Source organism: Haliotis asinina, chromosome 14, assembly GCF_037392515.1.
Source record: "Haliotis asinina isolate JCU_RB_2024 chromosome 14, JCU_Hal_asi_v2, whole genome shotgun sequence".
In the NCBI taxonomy this organism is placed as follows: Eukaryota; Metazoa; Mollusca; class Gastropoda; order Lepetellida; family Haliotidae; genus Haliotis; species Haliotis asinina.
In genome coordinates, this window is record NC_090293.1 from 6,276,131 (window position 1) to 6,295,000 (window position 18,870).

The 18,870-nt window shown below is 38.2% G+C and overlaps 1 protein-coding gene across 2 annotated transcripts in view; it reads left to right on the plus strand.

Annotated features, from left to right (window-relative positions):
- Positions 1 to 12,077: 12,077 nt before the first annotated feature.
- LOC137261409 (beta-1,4-galactosyltransferase galt-1-like) overlaps positions 12,078 to 18,870 on the plus strand; it is a 7,980-nt gene continuing 1,187 nt past the window's right edge. The window contains exons 1-3 of one of the 2 annotated variants that reach the window (XM_067799154.1): positions 12,090 to 12,905; positions 13,337 to 13,363; positions 18,351 to 18,870. The exon at positions 18,351 to 18,870 is cut by the window's right edge and continues 1,187 nt beyond it. In XM_067799154.1, the coding sequence (XP_067655255.1) occupies positions 12,442 to 12,905; positions 13,337 to 13,363; positions 18,351 to 18,870 (1,011 nt within the window). In that variant the 5' untranslated portion in view covers positions 12,090 to 12,441. Of the gene's footprint in view, positions 12,906 to 13,336; positions 13,364 to 18,350 lie in introns of both variants that reach the window. The other variant, XM_067799155.1, reaches the window with a different exon arrangement.

Here is an 18,870-nt window from a genome sequence, read left to right on the forward strand (position 1 = left end):
TGGCTGTTTGTGAAAAACAACATTAAAAAAGGACAATTGCGTGTAGATGAGCATTTACAACTTGTGGGAAACAATAATAATGTGCTGCAAAACTCAAACATTGTCAACTTGATTCGTTTTTTTATCCTGTCACCGCGAAGTAGGCGTTCACCAGTGGGTTATAAACAGTTTCTTAAACTATTAAAGCGTTTACATTTGCCCAAACATTTCAGGAAACGTATTGGAAGAAAAAAGAAAGACAAAACCAAGATACATAGAAATGTTTTATTTGTGAAACGTAACGCTGCCAAAGGTGTTCCAGGGTTGGCAACATTAGAATCGTTTTATTGAAACCTCAAACTCTATGTACTCTATGTATAGTTTGTGACAATAAACAATGTGAGCACAATAGTGTTTATGTTTGTTCTCCTTGTAGTCTTGAAGCAGTCACACATTGTGTTCACTTTGTAGTCTTGAAGCAGTCACACATTGTGTTCACTTTGTAGTCTTGAAGTAACCACTCATAGTGTTCATGTTTTGCTCTTGCAGCGAAACATAGGATACATTCAGCTCGTTGAAACATAGGATACATTCAGCCAGTCGCTGTCTTGTCAAGTGTAAGTTTGACTTCTGTTAGTCATTATGATGAGTCATTATGATGAATCTTCCGACAAGTGCAAGCATGGGCTGTCTTCAGTTTTGCCTTCCTGACCACACATTTGTCAGTATGCGTCAGGAACCTATGATACGTATATTTTAATTTGGTACCACAGTAGACGCAGGTAAAGAGACCTGATCGGTCTTCACCATTTGCGTCCACAGGTAGAAAGCCATCGCAGCTTGTACACATGTAGGCTGGTTTGCTCATCCTGTAAAAATAAATAGAAAATAAATAAAATCAAACACGTCTAGTATTAAAACAAACATAATGACATGACTATACATTTTGAATTTCAATGCGATTCTAAATTCAATAAAAAAATGTTTTTCATAATAATCATATAGCTTACCTGTTAGGACTTGTAAAATTCCATATTTCGTGCAGATGCAGTGAGTGAGTAACTATACAGTTGATGAATAACCATAAGGTACACTATGAATCCCATCCTCTAGCACATAACGCTTGTTGTCTATAGAGGTCAAAGCCACTTTGTTTTGTTTCTGTGTGTACAAGACGTTATTGAAAGAGCGAATGAGATGAAAAGAACATGACACAGCTGTTTTGTCAAAAAGACACTCCGTAAACATCTTATGTCTGAGAAATTTCTTGATGACTGTTTTTTTAATACCTTTGGCTGTCTTTTTCTCAATAAGATCCTTATCCGTTTTCATCAAGAAGGAATACATTTTACTTTTTAGTCCACAGAATTCAAGTATGATGTTTCCACCTGCTTCATCCTTCATCTTGCCTGTCACCTTCCTGTTTTGATCGGAATAGAGCCCCTTTGGGTCATTGGGAGCATAATTAGAAGTGTCAAATAAATGGAGATTCTGTTTCATAAACACATAGGGGTCCAGGAGGGGTTTATGTGGAGGGGCATGGACTTGCATAAAGAGACTGTCAGTGTCTGTCATGAGCAAATCTAAATGTTCATGTCCATATTCCTTTTGCATCACATTGTAGTAAAAGTCATAAATTTCATATTTAGCCAAATCCAAAATGCTAAAACCGACAGCAATGGGTTGATCTAAATGCACACTTAAATTTTCCAATTCAACCGCAACCACGTCTTCTGAATAAATTTTAACCTGTTTGAAATTGGTTTTTGAGGCCAGTTTTTGAAGTTTGGGTCTGTGTGTCACCAAGTGTACACTTATGTGTTTGCGTTTATTCATACAGAAGCGGCCAAACACACAGTTGTTCATCAATTTGTAACGGTCTTTGTCACAATCATCCTTTGCATTTTTGCGATTTTTCAAGTTGAGTTCCACATAGGATTTTAACCATGGACCCTGGCTAAACTTCAGCACTCTGTGTATGCGATTCAACACTAAACCATGTTTCAAATACAACTGCAAGGTTTTAAAATGAACCACATAATGCGTACGATCTTTCAAGGTACAAAAAAGTTTTCTACCGGATGATTTGTTTGGAAGTTTATGTATGGGACGATTGTTAAAATGAGCCAGAAGCTCTTTGTGTGTAGGGGATAACTCCTCAAATGGGATATCATCATGCGTTGGAGCCATAGGGAAAGCTGCATGAACGTGGTGCAAATGACTGGGATATAACAAATCGACTTCCAGAATGTACCCATACTCTCCCCCTACCTCGATGCTTGTCCAGTCTATGGTGGTGAACTCTGCAGGTTCAATAAAATGATAATTTCCTATAGGAAGCGGTTGTAACATGACAGTAGCATACAGTGAGTTCACATCAAAGTAGAGTAGAGTGGACGTGTCTTTCTGTGGAGCAAAATCACTCATATGTTCATTGTTGCTTTCTGCATATTTTTTACCAATGACAGACACACCACCACGAATAGAATGTTCAATAAAATTGTAAGTGTCTACATCTGTGAATAGGTCCAGTTTAGCCCCGGTGATTTTCATAGCAGCATCCAAACAAAAACCAGGCATGGAATAGTAGTGACAAATGTCAAGTCCATAGTCAGCTAAACAACCAGTTCTAAAGGTTTCAATAACATCAGTTAACAGCAACACATCTACTGTCACATACAATCTCATGAAGTCGCTCATGGATTGACATTGAAATGTATGCCATAATTGATGGGCAAATGCATAGTCATCCTCACTTACACCCTGCTCAGTCAATGAACTGTAGAATGCTTCCTTTGAAGGCAAGCATGTCTCATTTAACGTTTCCCAGGAATCCATATGTTCATAGGGAAATGGAAGTTTTCGTGTTAACAAATCCACATGCTGAGGAAATTGCTCTTTCAAATACACAAAAGAATCCGCACCTTTTTTCAACAGATTTTGTGTCAATGCATCCAAAGAACTTTGTAAAAATTTGTAGGAATCCAAAAACACTAATCTATGGTCTACTGTGAAGGACAGAAATTGCTCAGTGGTATGAGGTATCACTGTGATCTCACGATCGCCAAACTGTTGTGCTACTTCTAACAAAAGATGAGCATCATAATGTTCTAGATTGTGAAACATCACAATCACCTTCTTGCTGAACTGAAAATTTAGGTTACATTTGTTATGCAAGACTTGACGGAACTTCCCCGACAAGTGGTCATGATCCAATACTCTGTCTGTTCCTAAGGGCTTTCCACACAACCCACAATGTTCTGTAGTAGCAATGAGAATTTTATCTTGGTTAGTGAGTTGCATAGGTTTGACAGAATCAAACAGGCACATGATGGCATCATATTCTTCCAAAATGCTGTTGATGAAATGTTCTGCTGCGTTTTCACCTATATAGGTTTGAATGGGTTTGGAATACTGTTCATCGGTACACACCACCTTGTAGGCATAGCCGCATGGGACATGGCGGTTTAAACGTGAAGAATCATCATCTTCAGTCACTAACAAGCTTTCAAAATCGGCTACAATCAAAAACTTGGCTCTTTCAGTTTTGCTTTGTGATCTTAAACCGAATTCATACACTGCTTCCTCTGGTTTAGGTAAAATGACTCTTTGTGCTTTCTTAAAACAATAGTCTTTGTGAGCTTCCAACCTTTCCCGAGATGAGTAAGACCACAAACATTTTCTACAAACAAAACACATGTTTGTGTTACCTTTTCTGTTTCTAACTAATCTGTTCAAGTTGTTAATGAGACAATAATGTGTGTTGGGTATCTTGTCTACATCCATGACTTCCTCGTGATCTTCTAACCCCAAGACTCCCTCAAAATCATCTGGTTGACTTTCTTGTGACAATAACAATAAATCTACGCACCTATGTTCCTCCACGTTCGACTCATTACTGATGTACATAGGGTACAAGGTACCATCTTCAAAACCGTACACATTGATGCTCAACTGGTTAAGCCGTTCAAAACGAGGAATGTGTTTCAATGTCATAGGAAAAGAAAACCCTTCTAAATTGAGCCTATTCAAATAGGGGAGGTAATGTGTTTCTCTTTCCTTGTTTGACGAGACTGGGTACAATTTGGCAAGAATGGAGAGAGCAAAACATAAATCATTGTCTTTGTTTTGAATATTTAAAATACAGCGTGCATGTTTAGCCAGGGCTGGAGGAAGTGGAATGTAAGTACCACCGTTCAATGGAGCGAACTTCACCACAGTCAGTTTCAAAAGGACAATGTCAGAAACATTTAATCCTGAATGAACCCCTTCATAATCGTCTAGTGTTTGCAACATTTTGTTCATGGCATCCAAATATTGTTCAATCAAATCACTCCCTTCCATGGCTATCTGCATGCTGCTCCTAAAGTAGGCCTCGTGATAATTTGAATGAGTATCTTCGCTCGGTTTCTCCATTTTAATGTGCAAACATAAAGTCCATTTAATTGCCCTTTTCTCACCTATTTCTGACTCAAGGGTTGAAATGACATTACTCTGTTCTCGGACTAGAAATTCTAATGCGTCAGTAGACGTTTGTCCTTCAAAATCATACTCCCTCACATCACCATGTAAAGCCTGACTAGAACATGCCTTTGAATGATCTTTGGGTTGACTAGGATGGCGAGGCGAAGCGGGGGGAGCAGTGGAAACAGGAGGTGAATCAGGAGGTGCTACAGACACTGTTGCTGGCTTAGACTTTGTCTTAGCCCTGCCTTTACCATGCCCTATCATATCATGACCTGATTGACTTTTGTGCAGTCTGAATGCTTTTGAGGTAGGAAAGGATTGGTGACAGGTTTGACAAGTGAGACCAGTAGCTCTACTTGATGCACAGTGATGGTTTAGATAATCAGGATCATTTTGAACATGTTGAAAACAATGCAGACATTGATGGTGATAGGTCACTTTTTGCAGACAGGATTTGGCATGCCCGTTCAAATTATCTTTTCGGTTGAAAGTCTTCTGACAAAATTTACAAGAGTATAAAGTGTCTACTCTACCACAATGTCTTTGGTGACGTAGTAAATTATGTTTAAGACCAAAGGTTTGCTGACAATGATCACAAACAAACACCGGCGGGGAGTTCAAATCACTCATGGCTAACTAGTGTTAGGCTAACAACAATGTGTACAACCATTGGCTATTCATCAATTTCTAAGTTACACCCCTTGACGATCTGTAGAGAGAGGAAAACCAATAAAAGTCACATAGCTCAGCATAATGCACATTTATATTGGGCACAATGTTTGTCTTACTCTACCTATAAACGATCAAGGTAATGTCGAATGTTATAGAATTATCATTGCAACTAACTGATGATAGCACATGCAACACAAGCTTATACTTAAAAAAGAACAGACAAAACTATTCAATTAAGTCAGTAAAAATGCTTACCGTTCTGTTGTATGCAAGAACGGATGAAGAATCCTCGGTGTGACAAGTCTAGGCTTTTCCAGAATGCGTATGCTTGCCTGATGTCCTGTGAGTGAATGATAGGAAAGCTCACTCTTTTATAGATGAAATATTTTTGCAATATCATGGTTCTTGTGACTAAGCACTAGCGGTGTCTGTAAGAGATAAAGAGTTCTATGAAAGTGCCAGGACATTGCAATATCAAATCGTGAGAAATTTCTCTTTGGCAGGTTTCATTTGTCTACATTTTACATTAGATTATAAAAGATGGAGAGAGTCGGCACATTCTTTTGACTTGGGCTGGGTCGCAACGTGATACAGCACTGAATCGGAAAGAAATGATCAATCGGACAGATTACTATGTAGCATGAATAGGTACCAGGATGTCTTTTGGCACATGGGTGTTTCAGGAAGGTGGTGGTGAACACGTAGCGATCGGCTCTGTTCACAATTTTTTTTACTAATATAACCGGTTATCTCCACAGACGTGGTAAATAAATTAACAGTGAAACTAATTTATGTTTGACATAAAATAATGGTAGTATGAACCAAAAAAAAAAAAAATGATAAAAGTTGTTTCGTCAATTCCTGATTTGATCTAAAGTAGTTATGAAAATGGAATGGTATGTTCATAAAGAGAAATTTGATGGTTAGGAATAACCAATAAATAATCAAAGCCAAATGTTGCAGGTGAAATCAATAGAACAGGCATGACACTTATAGTCAGAGACCATATAATAAATTTATTAAATGGTCTCTGTTATAATGCATGGGTATTTTTCGTCTTACATACTAAACCTATTGCAAAATCCTGTCCGTGACATTTTGAACAGTACATTTTATTGAAGTTTGTAGTAGAAGTCGTGATATTTGTTGTATAACGCTTATGCGTGTCCGACATTATGGCAAAAACGTGTGATACATTAGTTTATCGGTTAGTATAAAATGCGCAGGGTAGAGGTCGGTTTGTGATAACGGTTACTGCATAAAGCCTGTTGTTTCGGCGAAAGGCTGAAGCAAACGATAAAACCGACCATGCGTGAGATGTCTTATGGTTTTTCACCAGTTGAACCCTGAGTGCGATTCCGCTGAAAGGATTTGTAAAACTACTCCACCCACTTCAATCGTGCTCCGAGGGCATCACAGTATTTGAACAATTTGTTTGTATAACTGCTACATGACGCCAAGAAGAAATCTCACTATGTATGTAGCTAATGACTGATATGAAAACTATTTGCGACTTAACGTGTTGAAATGTGTGGGATTGATATCTTAATGACACTTTCTCATGAAAAACGGACTTTTGGTGATTTATAGCGGAAAAACACCTGTTGATTTATTCCAATGGAAATATTGTACCAATCTAAAACTGTAATGTGAATGTGAAACCTGTCCTGAAAAGTGATGTGAAAATTGTGTTTAAAGACCGAATGTTCAGTGAAACTGGAATGTTCAGTGAAACTGGAAAGACTAACACTGGAATTAGTTTTATATAAAAAAGAAAGCATCACTGATATGAAAACGGCAGAGTGTGTATGCAAACCCGTTTTTGTTCGAATTTTAGGTAGGTTTTATTCATTTATTTGTTTTGCTTTGAGTAATATGTCTTACATGCGAGGACAAAATGTACCATCACACTTAAAGGTGTTGAACTTTGCTATGATGCGATGTTATTTATGCATTACAATTCCATTTCATAGACCATGAACCGGAAATATTCGCTCGAACGCAACTGCTAATGCATTATGAGGCCAAACCGAACGCCTGACTTCTCCTGTTTCTGCGTTTTGGCGTTCAAATTCGAGAGCGTACGGAAACATTGATTCTCTGCGTATATGCTTCAGTGAACATGACAAGTTTTTCAAAGCAACGTCTCGTTCATTCATTCATGTATTTGAAAACACATTCCAAACGCCATGAATGAGCACGTTTCATAGAGTTAACCCTTTATCTCCTATCATAGATCTGAATAGTGACAGAAGATTACAAACTTATACAAAAGGATTCATTTATAAGCTAACAAACTTGTTGGCATGTTTTTTGTCACTAGTGAGAGCTGTGAAACACACGTGTATATAGAACGCTTACGATACTAACCGGATCGAGCTATTCAAGGGTTAATGTATAACTTGTTTGTTCACCATATATCGTTTTCAACGGTTTCAATTGATTCGGGATGCATCTGTGAAATGCTATCATTAAATAGTTTACATACTTTCCGTTAAAGAGCGCTTTGTGGAATGCTGAGGTTAAATAGTTTGCCTAGTTTTAAGGGCGTGAATTGAATTCTCTCGTACAACGAAAAAGGATAAATAATTTTGATATTCCACAAGTTTTGAAAAAATAAATCCAAAGGTATCAATCAAATTCTCGAACGAAATAGAACAAAAAGATATACTATGGTTTGCTTTAAGTATAGCGAAATCGTATCCCGAAACAGAAGGTGAAGGTGAGATAAGCCATACCGTTTGATTAATATAAGTTTATACCATCTTATATATATCGCACAGTCGCAGCTTTGAAAACGAGAATCGTGACATAGATTTCAACAAAAACTACAAGTCATGATGGGTGTATTCTTATAGACAAAAAAGAAATTGTCCACGTTTCAAGAAGTTAGGTACATTCACATAAGCGATATCAAATCTTGCTGACGTTGGCATGACAAATATCAAAACCTTGGTCATGGACGGCTACCACACTTTGTTAACCTAGCTCACGTTCTTTTTGGCAAAGAAGTCCTCCCCTCCGCCCATAAACTCAACCCTCAAATTAACCACAAGGTAGATTGAAATATTTTCAATAGAACACTGTTTTGGTAAATACTGAGTCAAAGACGATGTGAGTGTGTGATGAATATTCTGTACGTTTGGACAGTTTACTGCTGGTATGATGGAAGATTTTTTTTAACGTTCTAGGATTAAGGAAAGTAAACCAAACATTTACCAAAAAACAGACTCCTAGTTTGTTGGATCGTCAAATAGAAATACTAGAAAATCAACCAATAATTAAGGCTTACTGCGAAAAGTTCAAGAGAGAACAGAAACTGAAAAGACTGAAAGAGATAAGACAGAGAGGGAAAGCAATTAAGAAAGAACAGAAGACATTGGAAGAGAAAACAATTAAGCAAAGGAGAAAGAAAGAGAAGATAGTGAAGAGGAAGAGAGGAGAGGACAATCTGGAAATATTTAAGGACACAACTAGGAAGAGACTGTGTTTAAATATCAAGTGTATGGTGGAACTACAGGTGTTAACGCTACCATTTTTGAAAAAAAAAATGAACATGACCTGTCTAAAGACGATAACGGAGTGCATCTGCAAACCCTGTTATGTTAAACTTTAGGTAAGTTTCATTCATTTAATGTGTTCCATTGAGTAACAAGTGTTACATGGGTGAACAAAATGTGTCATCACACTTAAATGTGTTGTACTTTACTATGATGCGATGTTATTGATGCATTACAATTCCATTTCATAGACCATGAACCGTAGAACATTCACTCGAACGCAACTGCCAAGGCGTTATGAGGTCAAACCGAATGCGTTACTTCGCCTGTTTCTGCGTTTTGGCGATCAATTTCGAGAGCGTACGGGAACATTGATTCTCTGTGTATATGTCTCAGCGAGCATTTCAAGTTTTTCAAAGCAACGTCTCGTTTATTCATTCATTATTTGATACATTCCGAACTCTATGAATGTTCACGTTTCATAAAGTTAACCTTTACCTTCTATCATAGATCTGAAAAAACAAACAAAAAAAACAAACAAAAAAAACAAAAAAAAACAAAAAAAAACAAAAAAAAAACAAAAAAAACAAACAAACAAACACTCTATATAAGCTAACGATCTGCTCAAAGGGGTTAATGTATAACTTGGTTGTTCACCGCATATCGTTTGAACGGTTTCAGTTGACTCAGTATGTATCTGTGTAATGCCATCGTTAAATAGTTTGCATACTTTGCGTTAAAGAGCACTTTGTGGAATGCCAAGGTTAAATAGTTTGCCTAGTTTTAAGAGTGTTAAGAGTCGTTCTTGTGGAATGCTATTGTATTTAGGATACATATGTGGAATAATATCGTTAAATAGTTTAAATAGTTTGACTCATCCCTCTGGAATGCTTTGTGCTCATAGGGAGGTGTGTTCAGGAATGCTATTGTGCTGTGGAATGCATTGTACTCATAGGGAGGATTTTGAGGATTACTTCTCTGGAATGTCTATTGTATTCGTCTGGAATGCTATTGTATTCGTCTGGAATGCTTTTGTTCTCTTAGGAATGCTATTGTGTGTGCTGAACGGATTACTTTTCCCCTACTAACGCGACCATCGGATCCCGTTAATTCAGAGCAGCATCAATTCGGCAGGAAGAGGTTCTGCGCATTATGCAAACTAAATCAAAATGAATGTTTCAAAATGAAACTAGAACATCTTGAAAAGAGAATCAAAAGGCTCCAATTTTGGCTCATGCACAAAAGTTAAAATGGAAAATCAATTCTAAGAAACGACAATAATTCAAAATATGACATGTCCGTTGAAACAAATAGCCCTGATAAATGGGCAACAGAAATAGTACATCTGATTCGTGACTTGGCACCCCGATAACACAGTAAAACTTCTTAACTAGAATTAGACATATTAATGTCAACAAATCACCTGAATATTATTGCATATTATTGCACTGCCTCATTTAGAACCGTCATCGAAAATGAGTATGTCCCTAATTCATGGTAATGGTATTGTTACTATTCCTAAGTATAAACCATACGCAGTCTTCACAATTAGATTCATGAAACTAAGCGTCAACAAACACGAAACTAAAATAAATGTTTTCAGAAATGGCTCTTTTTTTAAATAATGGTACCCGGAATTCATGTCTTTAGGCCCACGCAAAATTTAGCCCATGGGCTCTAATACGGGATTTCTTTCCATATTTAAACCCATGAGCTTACATTTGGATTTAATTCCTGGGTGTTTACAGTTACGTCCCTTTCCAAATGCAAAGCTTTTCACGATCTAAATACACCCTATGGAGACTGATCATTGTCTAAGATGGGAGTCACTTTCTCTCATAATAGTTCGTCTTTTGCATTAATTAGACAAATGTCAAATATATCACTCACGTATGATGTCTTTTAGAGGCATTTAGAAGTCGTTATATATGACCAAGATCTTTTGTGGATAAATCACAGAATTGAAAGAAGATTTATCCACAAAAGATCTTGTCATTGATCATTCATGTTCGCATTTACTCACTCGAGTAAACATTTTCATAATTTTCAAATTTTGAAGTTATAGACCAGTTTCTTGATTAAAAAGTTTGAACAAAATCCTGATCCATACATTGTTTTTACTAAAATAATGTGTATTTTTGAATTTAAGACATTGGCTTAATTATGTGATTTCCAATTACATCAAAGGTGATATTATAGAAACTACCAACTCATAAACATATAGATCTATATTACGAAAATATAATGTTTTGGCTTCATCATATTTTTCATAAGGGCCAAATATTACTTTGTAGTGACGTGACGTCATGAACAATGCTATGACGTAACGTTTCCTCTATGACGTTGCGTGCTACATATGTGGCGACGACGGGTAGCCAGCCTGTTTGAAAGTAGATTTTGGTATATTTGCCCCAATTTGACGACCGGTTATGAGCAGAAATTGTATTCGTGTCCATACCTTAGCATATTTGCGACATTGATGCCTAAATATCGGTATGGCTCTAGGTCTGCTCGGGAAATAACAACCTTTAGGCATTCGTACCTTAACATGATATGATATCAACACTCACATTATGTCCTCTATGTATTTGTAAATTTACGAATCATCTGTCAAGTATCAAAACAAGCCAAGAAAATTTTAATAGACATAATAAGATATATGAATATATGAGGTGACTTGACCTATGACTCCTTTTAACAAGATTGGTGATGCTAATTGTAGACCATTTTTTTTTAAACTTTCGATTTGATAGGATGATTCCTTGAGTATGTATTTAAAGATTTCTAGCACAGCGAACGTAATGGGTTATGGTCATTGTGAATGTGGTAGTTCTCTTGTCTTTCAGAATAAAATAAAAAGATCATGAACTACTGGATAAGAATATGGAATACCCCTTCCTACACCCCACAAAGGATATAACACGGTGATGCCATGGTAACAACTGAAAACAGTTCTACTATCTACTGTATGTGCTGATATATTGTATCAGTCATGCACACGTTCATAGTCATGACTTAATTTCAAAATAAATCGAGTAAAATGTACATAAAAGTGATAAATGTACAAAACATAAGATTATTTACCACAACACTGCACTCAGAAATACTCAAGCTATATATGGCCCAGTGATTAACAGCATGAACACTGGCGAATCCAAGGTGTGTGATTGACACTCGCCTCCTCCCCTTTCAACCGTACACACATATACCTTGAAGATAACTACAATCACACAGTACTTAATGTAATAATGGCAGAACACGTTAGCACCCTCCTTCCTTGAAAATTTGACAAATTAAGGATCCGCCATCCGCCTATGAATACTAAGCATTGGTTAACGCACATTGTTATACAATATCAGTGTCCTAGAAACTGGAATGGCAATGTGTGAAACGAGGGGATTTTAAATTCGCAGTACGCACTGCTAAATAGTGAGAGGCCGGCACGCATATGGAACTGACAGCCTCGTTTGCGATCCACAATGGCGAAGAAGAAACATTACTCTGGGTGTCTCAAGAGTATTTAGGTACATTACTCTGGCATTAAGTAATTTGTTATTACCTGAAACTGTGGGGATGTGCATTTTCGGGCGAAGCTCGTACACTTACGACTGTGCAGGGAGCCTATATAGAGATAGAGTATCCCTGGACTGTGTCATTTGCGTGTTGTGCCATTTTAACACAGTGTCGGTTCTAAGGAGTATGTGATATGTCTTAAAAACATCCTGTCAAGTGGGTGAGGCGAATGTTTCCGTTTGTACCTTTGTGCCCGCTATGGCCCAGGACGGACGAATGACTGGACTGCTCTCTGCGCGGGTCTGAACAAATGGGGTTATTTCGGAGATTCCGTATCAGGTTCATTATCTACGCGATTCTCGTCTACATTACCACACACAGTTTGATCGTGCTGTTAACCAGACCTGGGAAACTCTACTTCGTTGTTGAACTGAAACACGACACAAGATACGATATTCCGACAGCAGAAAATATTCCAGGAGAGAAACAAAGGTACAACTTCTGCTGCAGAGCAAATACGCCTGTACTGAAAAACCCGCTAAAAACCAAGTCCTACTACAGACTGTCGTCCTCTCACGAAGGAGACGCGCCTCACATGTATATATTCTCTGCTCATCTTGACGTGGAAAATAACGTTGTTGATATATTAGGTACGGGGCCGACACTGCAGTTGTTTGAGCCTGTGTGTGTGTTTGTCAGCGGTGGTCACGACCCCACGTCGACGACTCAGGTAGCGGGGACGCTGCAGGCACTGCATCTCCACACATACCCCAAGTGAGTGCGTTCAGTTTCATGGCAGCAGCTTTCAAGTGAACAGTATATTTATATCGTGTGACAGTGATATATGGTTATCAATATTTTTTTCAATTTATTCCTCCCAATGATCAATAACTTCATATTAGCCTAGGAGCGTGCCTCGCTAAGAACCAACGTTAGAAAGTCATATAGGTATCAGTGAAAAACAGGGTTGTCTGCCACTGACTTAATGAGGCATCTCCTATTCTCGCGGTATAACGAGGAAGTAACGTGATGAAGTGTAGGGGGGAGAAACCCAGTCGGAAAAGTAGCACTGTCTGTCCCTCTTACGCTGTTTCTAAGCAAGACACGGCGCCATGAATATTAATATGAGCCAGGCATCAGCTGACTGATTTAGACCTGAAACAGCTGAAGCCAGAAATAGTGGGTGAAATACTTGTGTATTGTAGGTGTAATCTTGATGTAGCCAATCTCAGGTGAGTAAACTTCATGTTGGAAATTTAAATCCATTTCTGCTTGAACCAGTATCGCTTATTTAATTATTTAGAACAAAATATATTTCTCTCTTTTATGTGCCATTGCTTTGATCTTTAGGCAGCTAGATACAACTATATAAACATGCCATTCAAAGAAGTTAGATAGATACAACTTTCTGTAATTGAAACTATATAGTGAACCTTTAGTACCTGTAGGACTGAGGCAGTACAATCAGCGGTGTGTATCAGTTTTGCATGGAAAGTATGTTTGCATATTGATGTTCTATGTCATTCAATCACTTATGATATCATTCGAGAATTCTGATATGGTTGAAAATATCAGTTACTTATTAATTTTAATAGCATATGTGTAGTATATTTTGAAATATTTACTATATTTTTACAGGGGGATGCCGGAGGTTAGAGTCAATGCCTCGTGTGTCAGTTCGTCCGTCTGTCTGTCCGTCCTTCCGCAATTATTTTGTTTCTGGAGCATAACTCAGAAACCGTTCAATGTTTTTAGACCAAACTTGATAGATATAATAATCTCAACCTACAGTTGTGCCTTTTGCTATTTATAGAATTTTGTCATTTCTATTTTTTTTTTTCATGGAACATTTTGGTGTTTGTCTAATGGTGGGGTGGGGTGGGTTTCGTTGCCAGAGCAGAACTCAAAATCCGTTCAATATTTTCCTGCAAAACTTGGTAGATTTATCAATCAGAATCTAAAAAGGTGCCTTTTGCTATGTACAGGTTTCTGTGATTTATTATTTTCTCAGTTTCCATGTAAACGTTGCAGACTTAGTCTTAAAAGTGAGAGGTGTGTATTTCGCTTTTTCATGAGCAGAAGTCAAAAACTTGTTAATATCTATCAGTAAAACTTGGTAGATATGTGTGGCAGATCCCAAAGTGGGATCTATGTTTCTATGTACGGATTTTTGTTATTTATTATTTTCTTGGTTTCCATGGAAATGTTTTGGACTGAAGTCTCAAAATGGAGGGATGGGCTTCATTTCCAGAGCAGAACTCAAAAACCGTTCAATATTGTTCTGCAAAACTTGGTAGATATATCAGTCAGAACCTAAAGTGGTGCCTTTTGCTATGTACAGGTTTCTGTGATTTCTTATTTTTTCGGTGTCCTTGGAAACGTTTCAGACACAGTCTCAAAAGTGTGTGAAGTGTTTCGTTTCCAGAGCAGAACTCAAACATTTCTTAATATCTGTCAGTAAAACTCGGTAGATATGTGTGGCAGACCCCAAAGTGGTGTCTTTTGCTAAGTACAGATTTTTGTGATTTATTATTTTCTCGGTTTCCATGAAAACGTTTCGGACTTAATCTCAAAAAGTGAGAGGTTTGTTTCATTTCCGGAGCAGAACTGAAATATTTCTTAATATCTGTCAGTAAAACTTGGTAGATATGTGTGGCACACCTCAAAGTGGTGCCTTTTGGTATTTACAGGTTTTTGTTATTTATTATTTTCTTGATTTCCATGGAAACGTTTCAGACTTAGTCACAAAATGGAGGGATGGGCTTCAATTCCTGAGCAGAACTCAAAAACTGTTCAATATGTTTCTGCAAAACTTGGTAGATATATCAATCAGAACCTAAGGTGGTGCCTTTTGCTATTTACAGGTTTTTGTGATTTATCATTATCTTGGTTTCCATGGAAACGTTTTGGACTTAGTCTCAAAATGGGGGGATTTGCTTCGTTTCCTGAGCAGAACTCAAACACTGTTCAATATTTATTGGCAAAACTTGGCAGATATTTCAGGCAGACTACAAAGTCATGCCTTTTGCTATTTATAAAGCTTTGGCATATTTATTTTTCCTGTTTTCCATGGAAACAATTCAGTCTTAGTCTCAAAATGGACTAAAAAGACATTAAGTAACTGTCAGATGATTTGCCCTTTCAAATATATGTGGGCCAGGGGGGCTTGTCATCTTCTGATGACTCTTGTTTAACCAGTCAATGGCCACACTTATTCTGAAATGAGAGCAGACTGATGCTTTACATGATTATTAAGATATGTCTGTTTATCAACAAAACTCATCTTGCCACTATATGACAGTTGATGACAAGGTGAAATTAAATTTTAACTTAGTTTTGTGTTTTATTTCATGATATGTTACTTTGACTTATCAAAATAATATACATGTATCCAGGAACAAAATATGGGTTCCTGCAAAGTAGAAAAAAAAAAAATATAAGGGGCTAACAGTTCTGCCCAAAGTGACATAAACTTGTCACTCACCTTATTCATACTCAGCCCACTAACTCACCTCACCTCACACTTAACTCACACAATCACCTCACCTCACCTCACACTTAACTCACACAATCATCTCACCTCACCTCACACTTAACTCATACAATCGCCTCACCTTACCTCACACTTAACTTGCACAATCACCTCACCTCACACTTAACTCACACAATCACCTCACATCACCTCACCTCACACTTAACTCACACAATCACCTCACCTCACCTCACCTCACACTTAACTCACACAATGACCTCACCTCACCTCAATCACACTCTTCTCACCAACTCACAGTTGCAGTAACATGAGAAGAGAAACGTTGTTGGACATCAAGTGACACATGCCACTCACCTACAGCGTGGCCACACTTCCCAGATGTATTCCTGAGAGATGCTTAGACAGAAATCTATATAGATCCCATAAACCTGCATCTATTGCTGTCATGCTTGAAGTCTGAGGTTTATACCCCAGCTGAAGCTGTAATGCTTGAAGTCTGAGGTTTATACCCCAGCTGTAGCTTATAAAGCAGGATGAGGAGAGCTTAGACCCTTCTTCTTCTTGTATGTAGACTCAGCTAGTTTGGGAATTTCTTCTTTATCTTTGGAAGACAGGAAAATTGTTTCTTGTTCAGTAACTCACCTGACATCATCAGTTCGGATTTTCTGATGAAATCCCCACTTTAAACCTACATCAGTGAAAATGAATTGATTGTGAAATTTAACACTTTTTCAATATGGATGAACTTTTAGTGAAAGTTAAAATTTTAACAGTATAGATGAATTTATCATGAAATTTGAAACAGTATCAGTATAGATGATTTTAAGGTAAAATTACCCCTAAACATGAATACTTCATCGTGTTTTTGATTTCAAGGTCTCCAGTTTGAAAACCCCCATCCACCAAATATAAAGCAAAAAAAACCTACATGATGGTAACATATGAACTTGTATCTGCCACTTCTTTACTGTTCCATATGGGCAAGTGGCAGATGTCTGCACACGAATGGTCCACCCACCAGTTGGTGGTGTTCTATTCCGTCTCGAGCCATTTCTCGTATATTGTAGCCAAACACCACAATCGTTTCTCCAACAGCTGTCGACAATTCGAGTAGCAGCAACAGTCATATTTGCTTATGTCCCAACCGAAACGTCTGCGGCTTTTCGGTGTTCGTTGCACAGAGGGCTGCCGCTTCCATGTCCTTGGGACCACCTTAATTCAGCAACGATATGTGCTGAATAGTGTTCCGACGTCTCTTCTGTGGCTTTGCTGTCCCTGCTAGCTGCCAGAAGGTACAAGAATCTTTGTTCTCGCATGTACAATTGGTCGCCAAACTGTCGTGGAGGAGTTTGTGTCGAAGGCACCACCGGAGGCAGGTGTACTTTCTATATGTTGTGGATGTTTTCGAAGATCTCTATTTCTTCCAGAACCTTCAGCGGGAGGCGATCCAGGGTGTGTATTCCATCGTTTTGTTTTCCCACAGAATGCATTTCTTGCTGTCGATACAGTGGTTGATGGCGTTGCTCTTGCAAGTTGAGTTGTCCGATTTGAAGACGGTGGGGAGTTCTGATATGGCGGCGAGGCAGTCCGTGCATCGGTGGTTGTGTCTGTCCTTGGGTTCCGGACAGCAGTTACCAAGAACGATTCCGAGTTTGCTGGCTTGCACGTAAAAAATTGGTTGCACAGGTAGATGTTGACGAAATCCACTATTTTGTCGTCTTCTACTGACTCGCGAAAGTACAGCAAATGCAGTTCCAGAAACTGGTGAGGGATCTGGTAGTGCTCGTAGAAGGTGTGGCACGATCACTCCAGCAATTGTTTCCCCCGGTCGGAGAGCAAGACGAGGGAACACCTGCCCAACAGGGTCTCGAAGATGTCTTGATAATGTCTTTGTTTGTGGCTTGAGGTTCATACTACCTCAGATTCTCGTATATCTGGCTTGCAATATGTGGTATCATCTTAATATTATGACCTTCTCTTCTATTCCATTTTAAGTCACCTTAGTGAAAATGCTTGCATTAATAAAATCGCTTGTATCAGGGATCCTATATAGAGATGTTGTAGATTATCCTTGCTTGTATGATGAAAATGACATCAATCAAGTTGTACTGGTAATATTGGACTAGTATTGTACTGTCAGCACAGGATGGGGGATTTTTATGAGATTATTTCCATTAAATTTAAGTTTGTTTGATTAGGTTTGCCATGAGGAAGTACATACCTCGTTAGTAACCTTACCCAATGACATATACTGAAGGGAGTGAAAATACTGAAATACCCACATATCTGAAAGTTGTGTATAAAGGAAAATGAAACCCACTCAACAACCACAAAACACACTCATAAAAAATACAGTGGGTACACTACCCACATGAACTAAATCTTATCTGGAGATCTGATCTTTGCTTTATGTTTGGAGTGCTTGTGGAAGTTCTCGTTTAGAAGTATCATATTAGCAATGAATAATCATGGTCTTTGCTTACTTTATGTTTTGTAGCTCTTGTAGAAGTTCTCGTTTAGAAGTATCATATTAGCAGGGAATTATTATGGTCTTTCCTTGGTTTATGTTTTGGAGCTCTTGTAGAAGTTCTAATTTAGAAGTATCATATCAGCAATGAATAACTATGGTCTTTGCTTGCTTTATGTTTTGGAACTCTTGTAGTGCTGAGAAGATGAGGTTTGTTCCTTTCCCAACTGTCTTTAACTATCTGTTTTATGTTATTCAGGCCTCTGTACACAACACTAGCAGTTCACTGCCCTGTGCCATCAACTCAGCTAGTTCCTTCATCTCTATTTATCCCTCCATCAACACTATCACCTTGGACCGAGAGGATTCCTGTACAGTACCCAGCCCACCATTACCGCAACTTCACCGTCTGTTACCCTGCTGCACACTCCGACTACGCCAATGTGGAGGAGATGGTGCAGTCCATGTCAATAAACAGTATCCTTGGTGCCGGGAAAGCCTTCTTGTACAACCACTCTATTGCTCCCAGCATGAAACCTGTAATGGACTACTTCATACAGTGTGGACAGCTGGAGCTCGTCCAGGCTAGGGTCCCAGAACCTGTGGTTGATGGAATACACTATTACGGCCAGGTCGTTGTGATGCATGATTGTCTTTATCGAAACCGCTACACATCAAAATATATCTTGTTTCAAGACATGGATGAAGTCGTGGTCCCCAAAAAGGATTCTAATTGGTTTACCCTCATTGAACGTCTGAAGAACAAATATCCAAAGGGT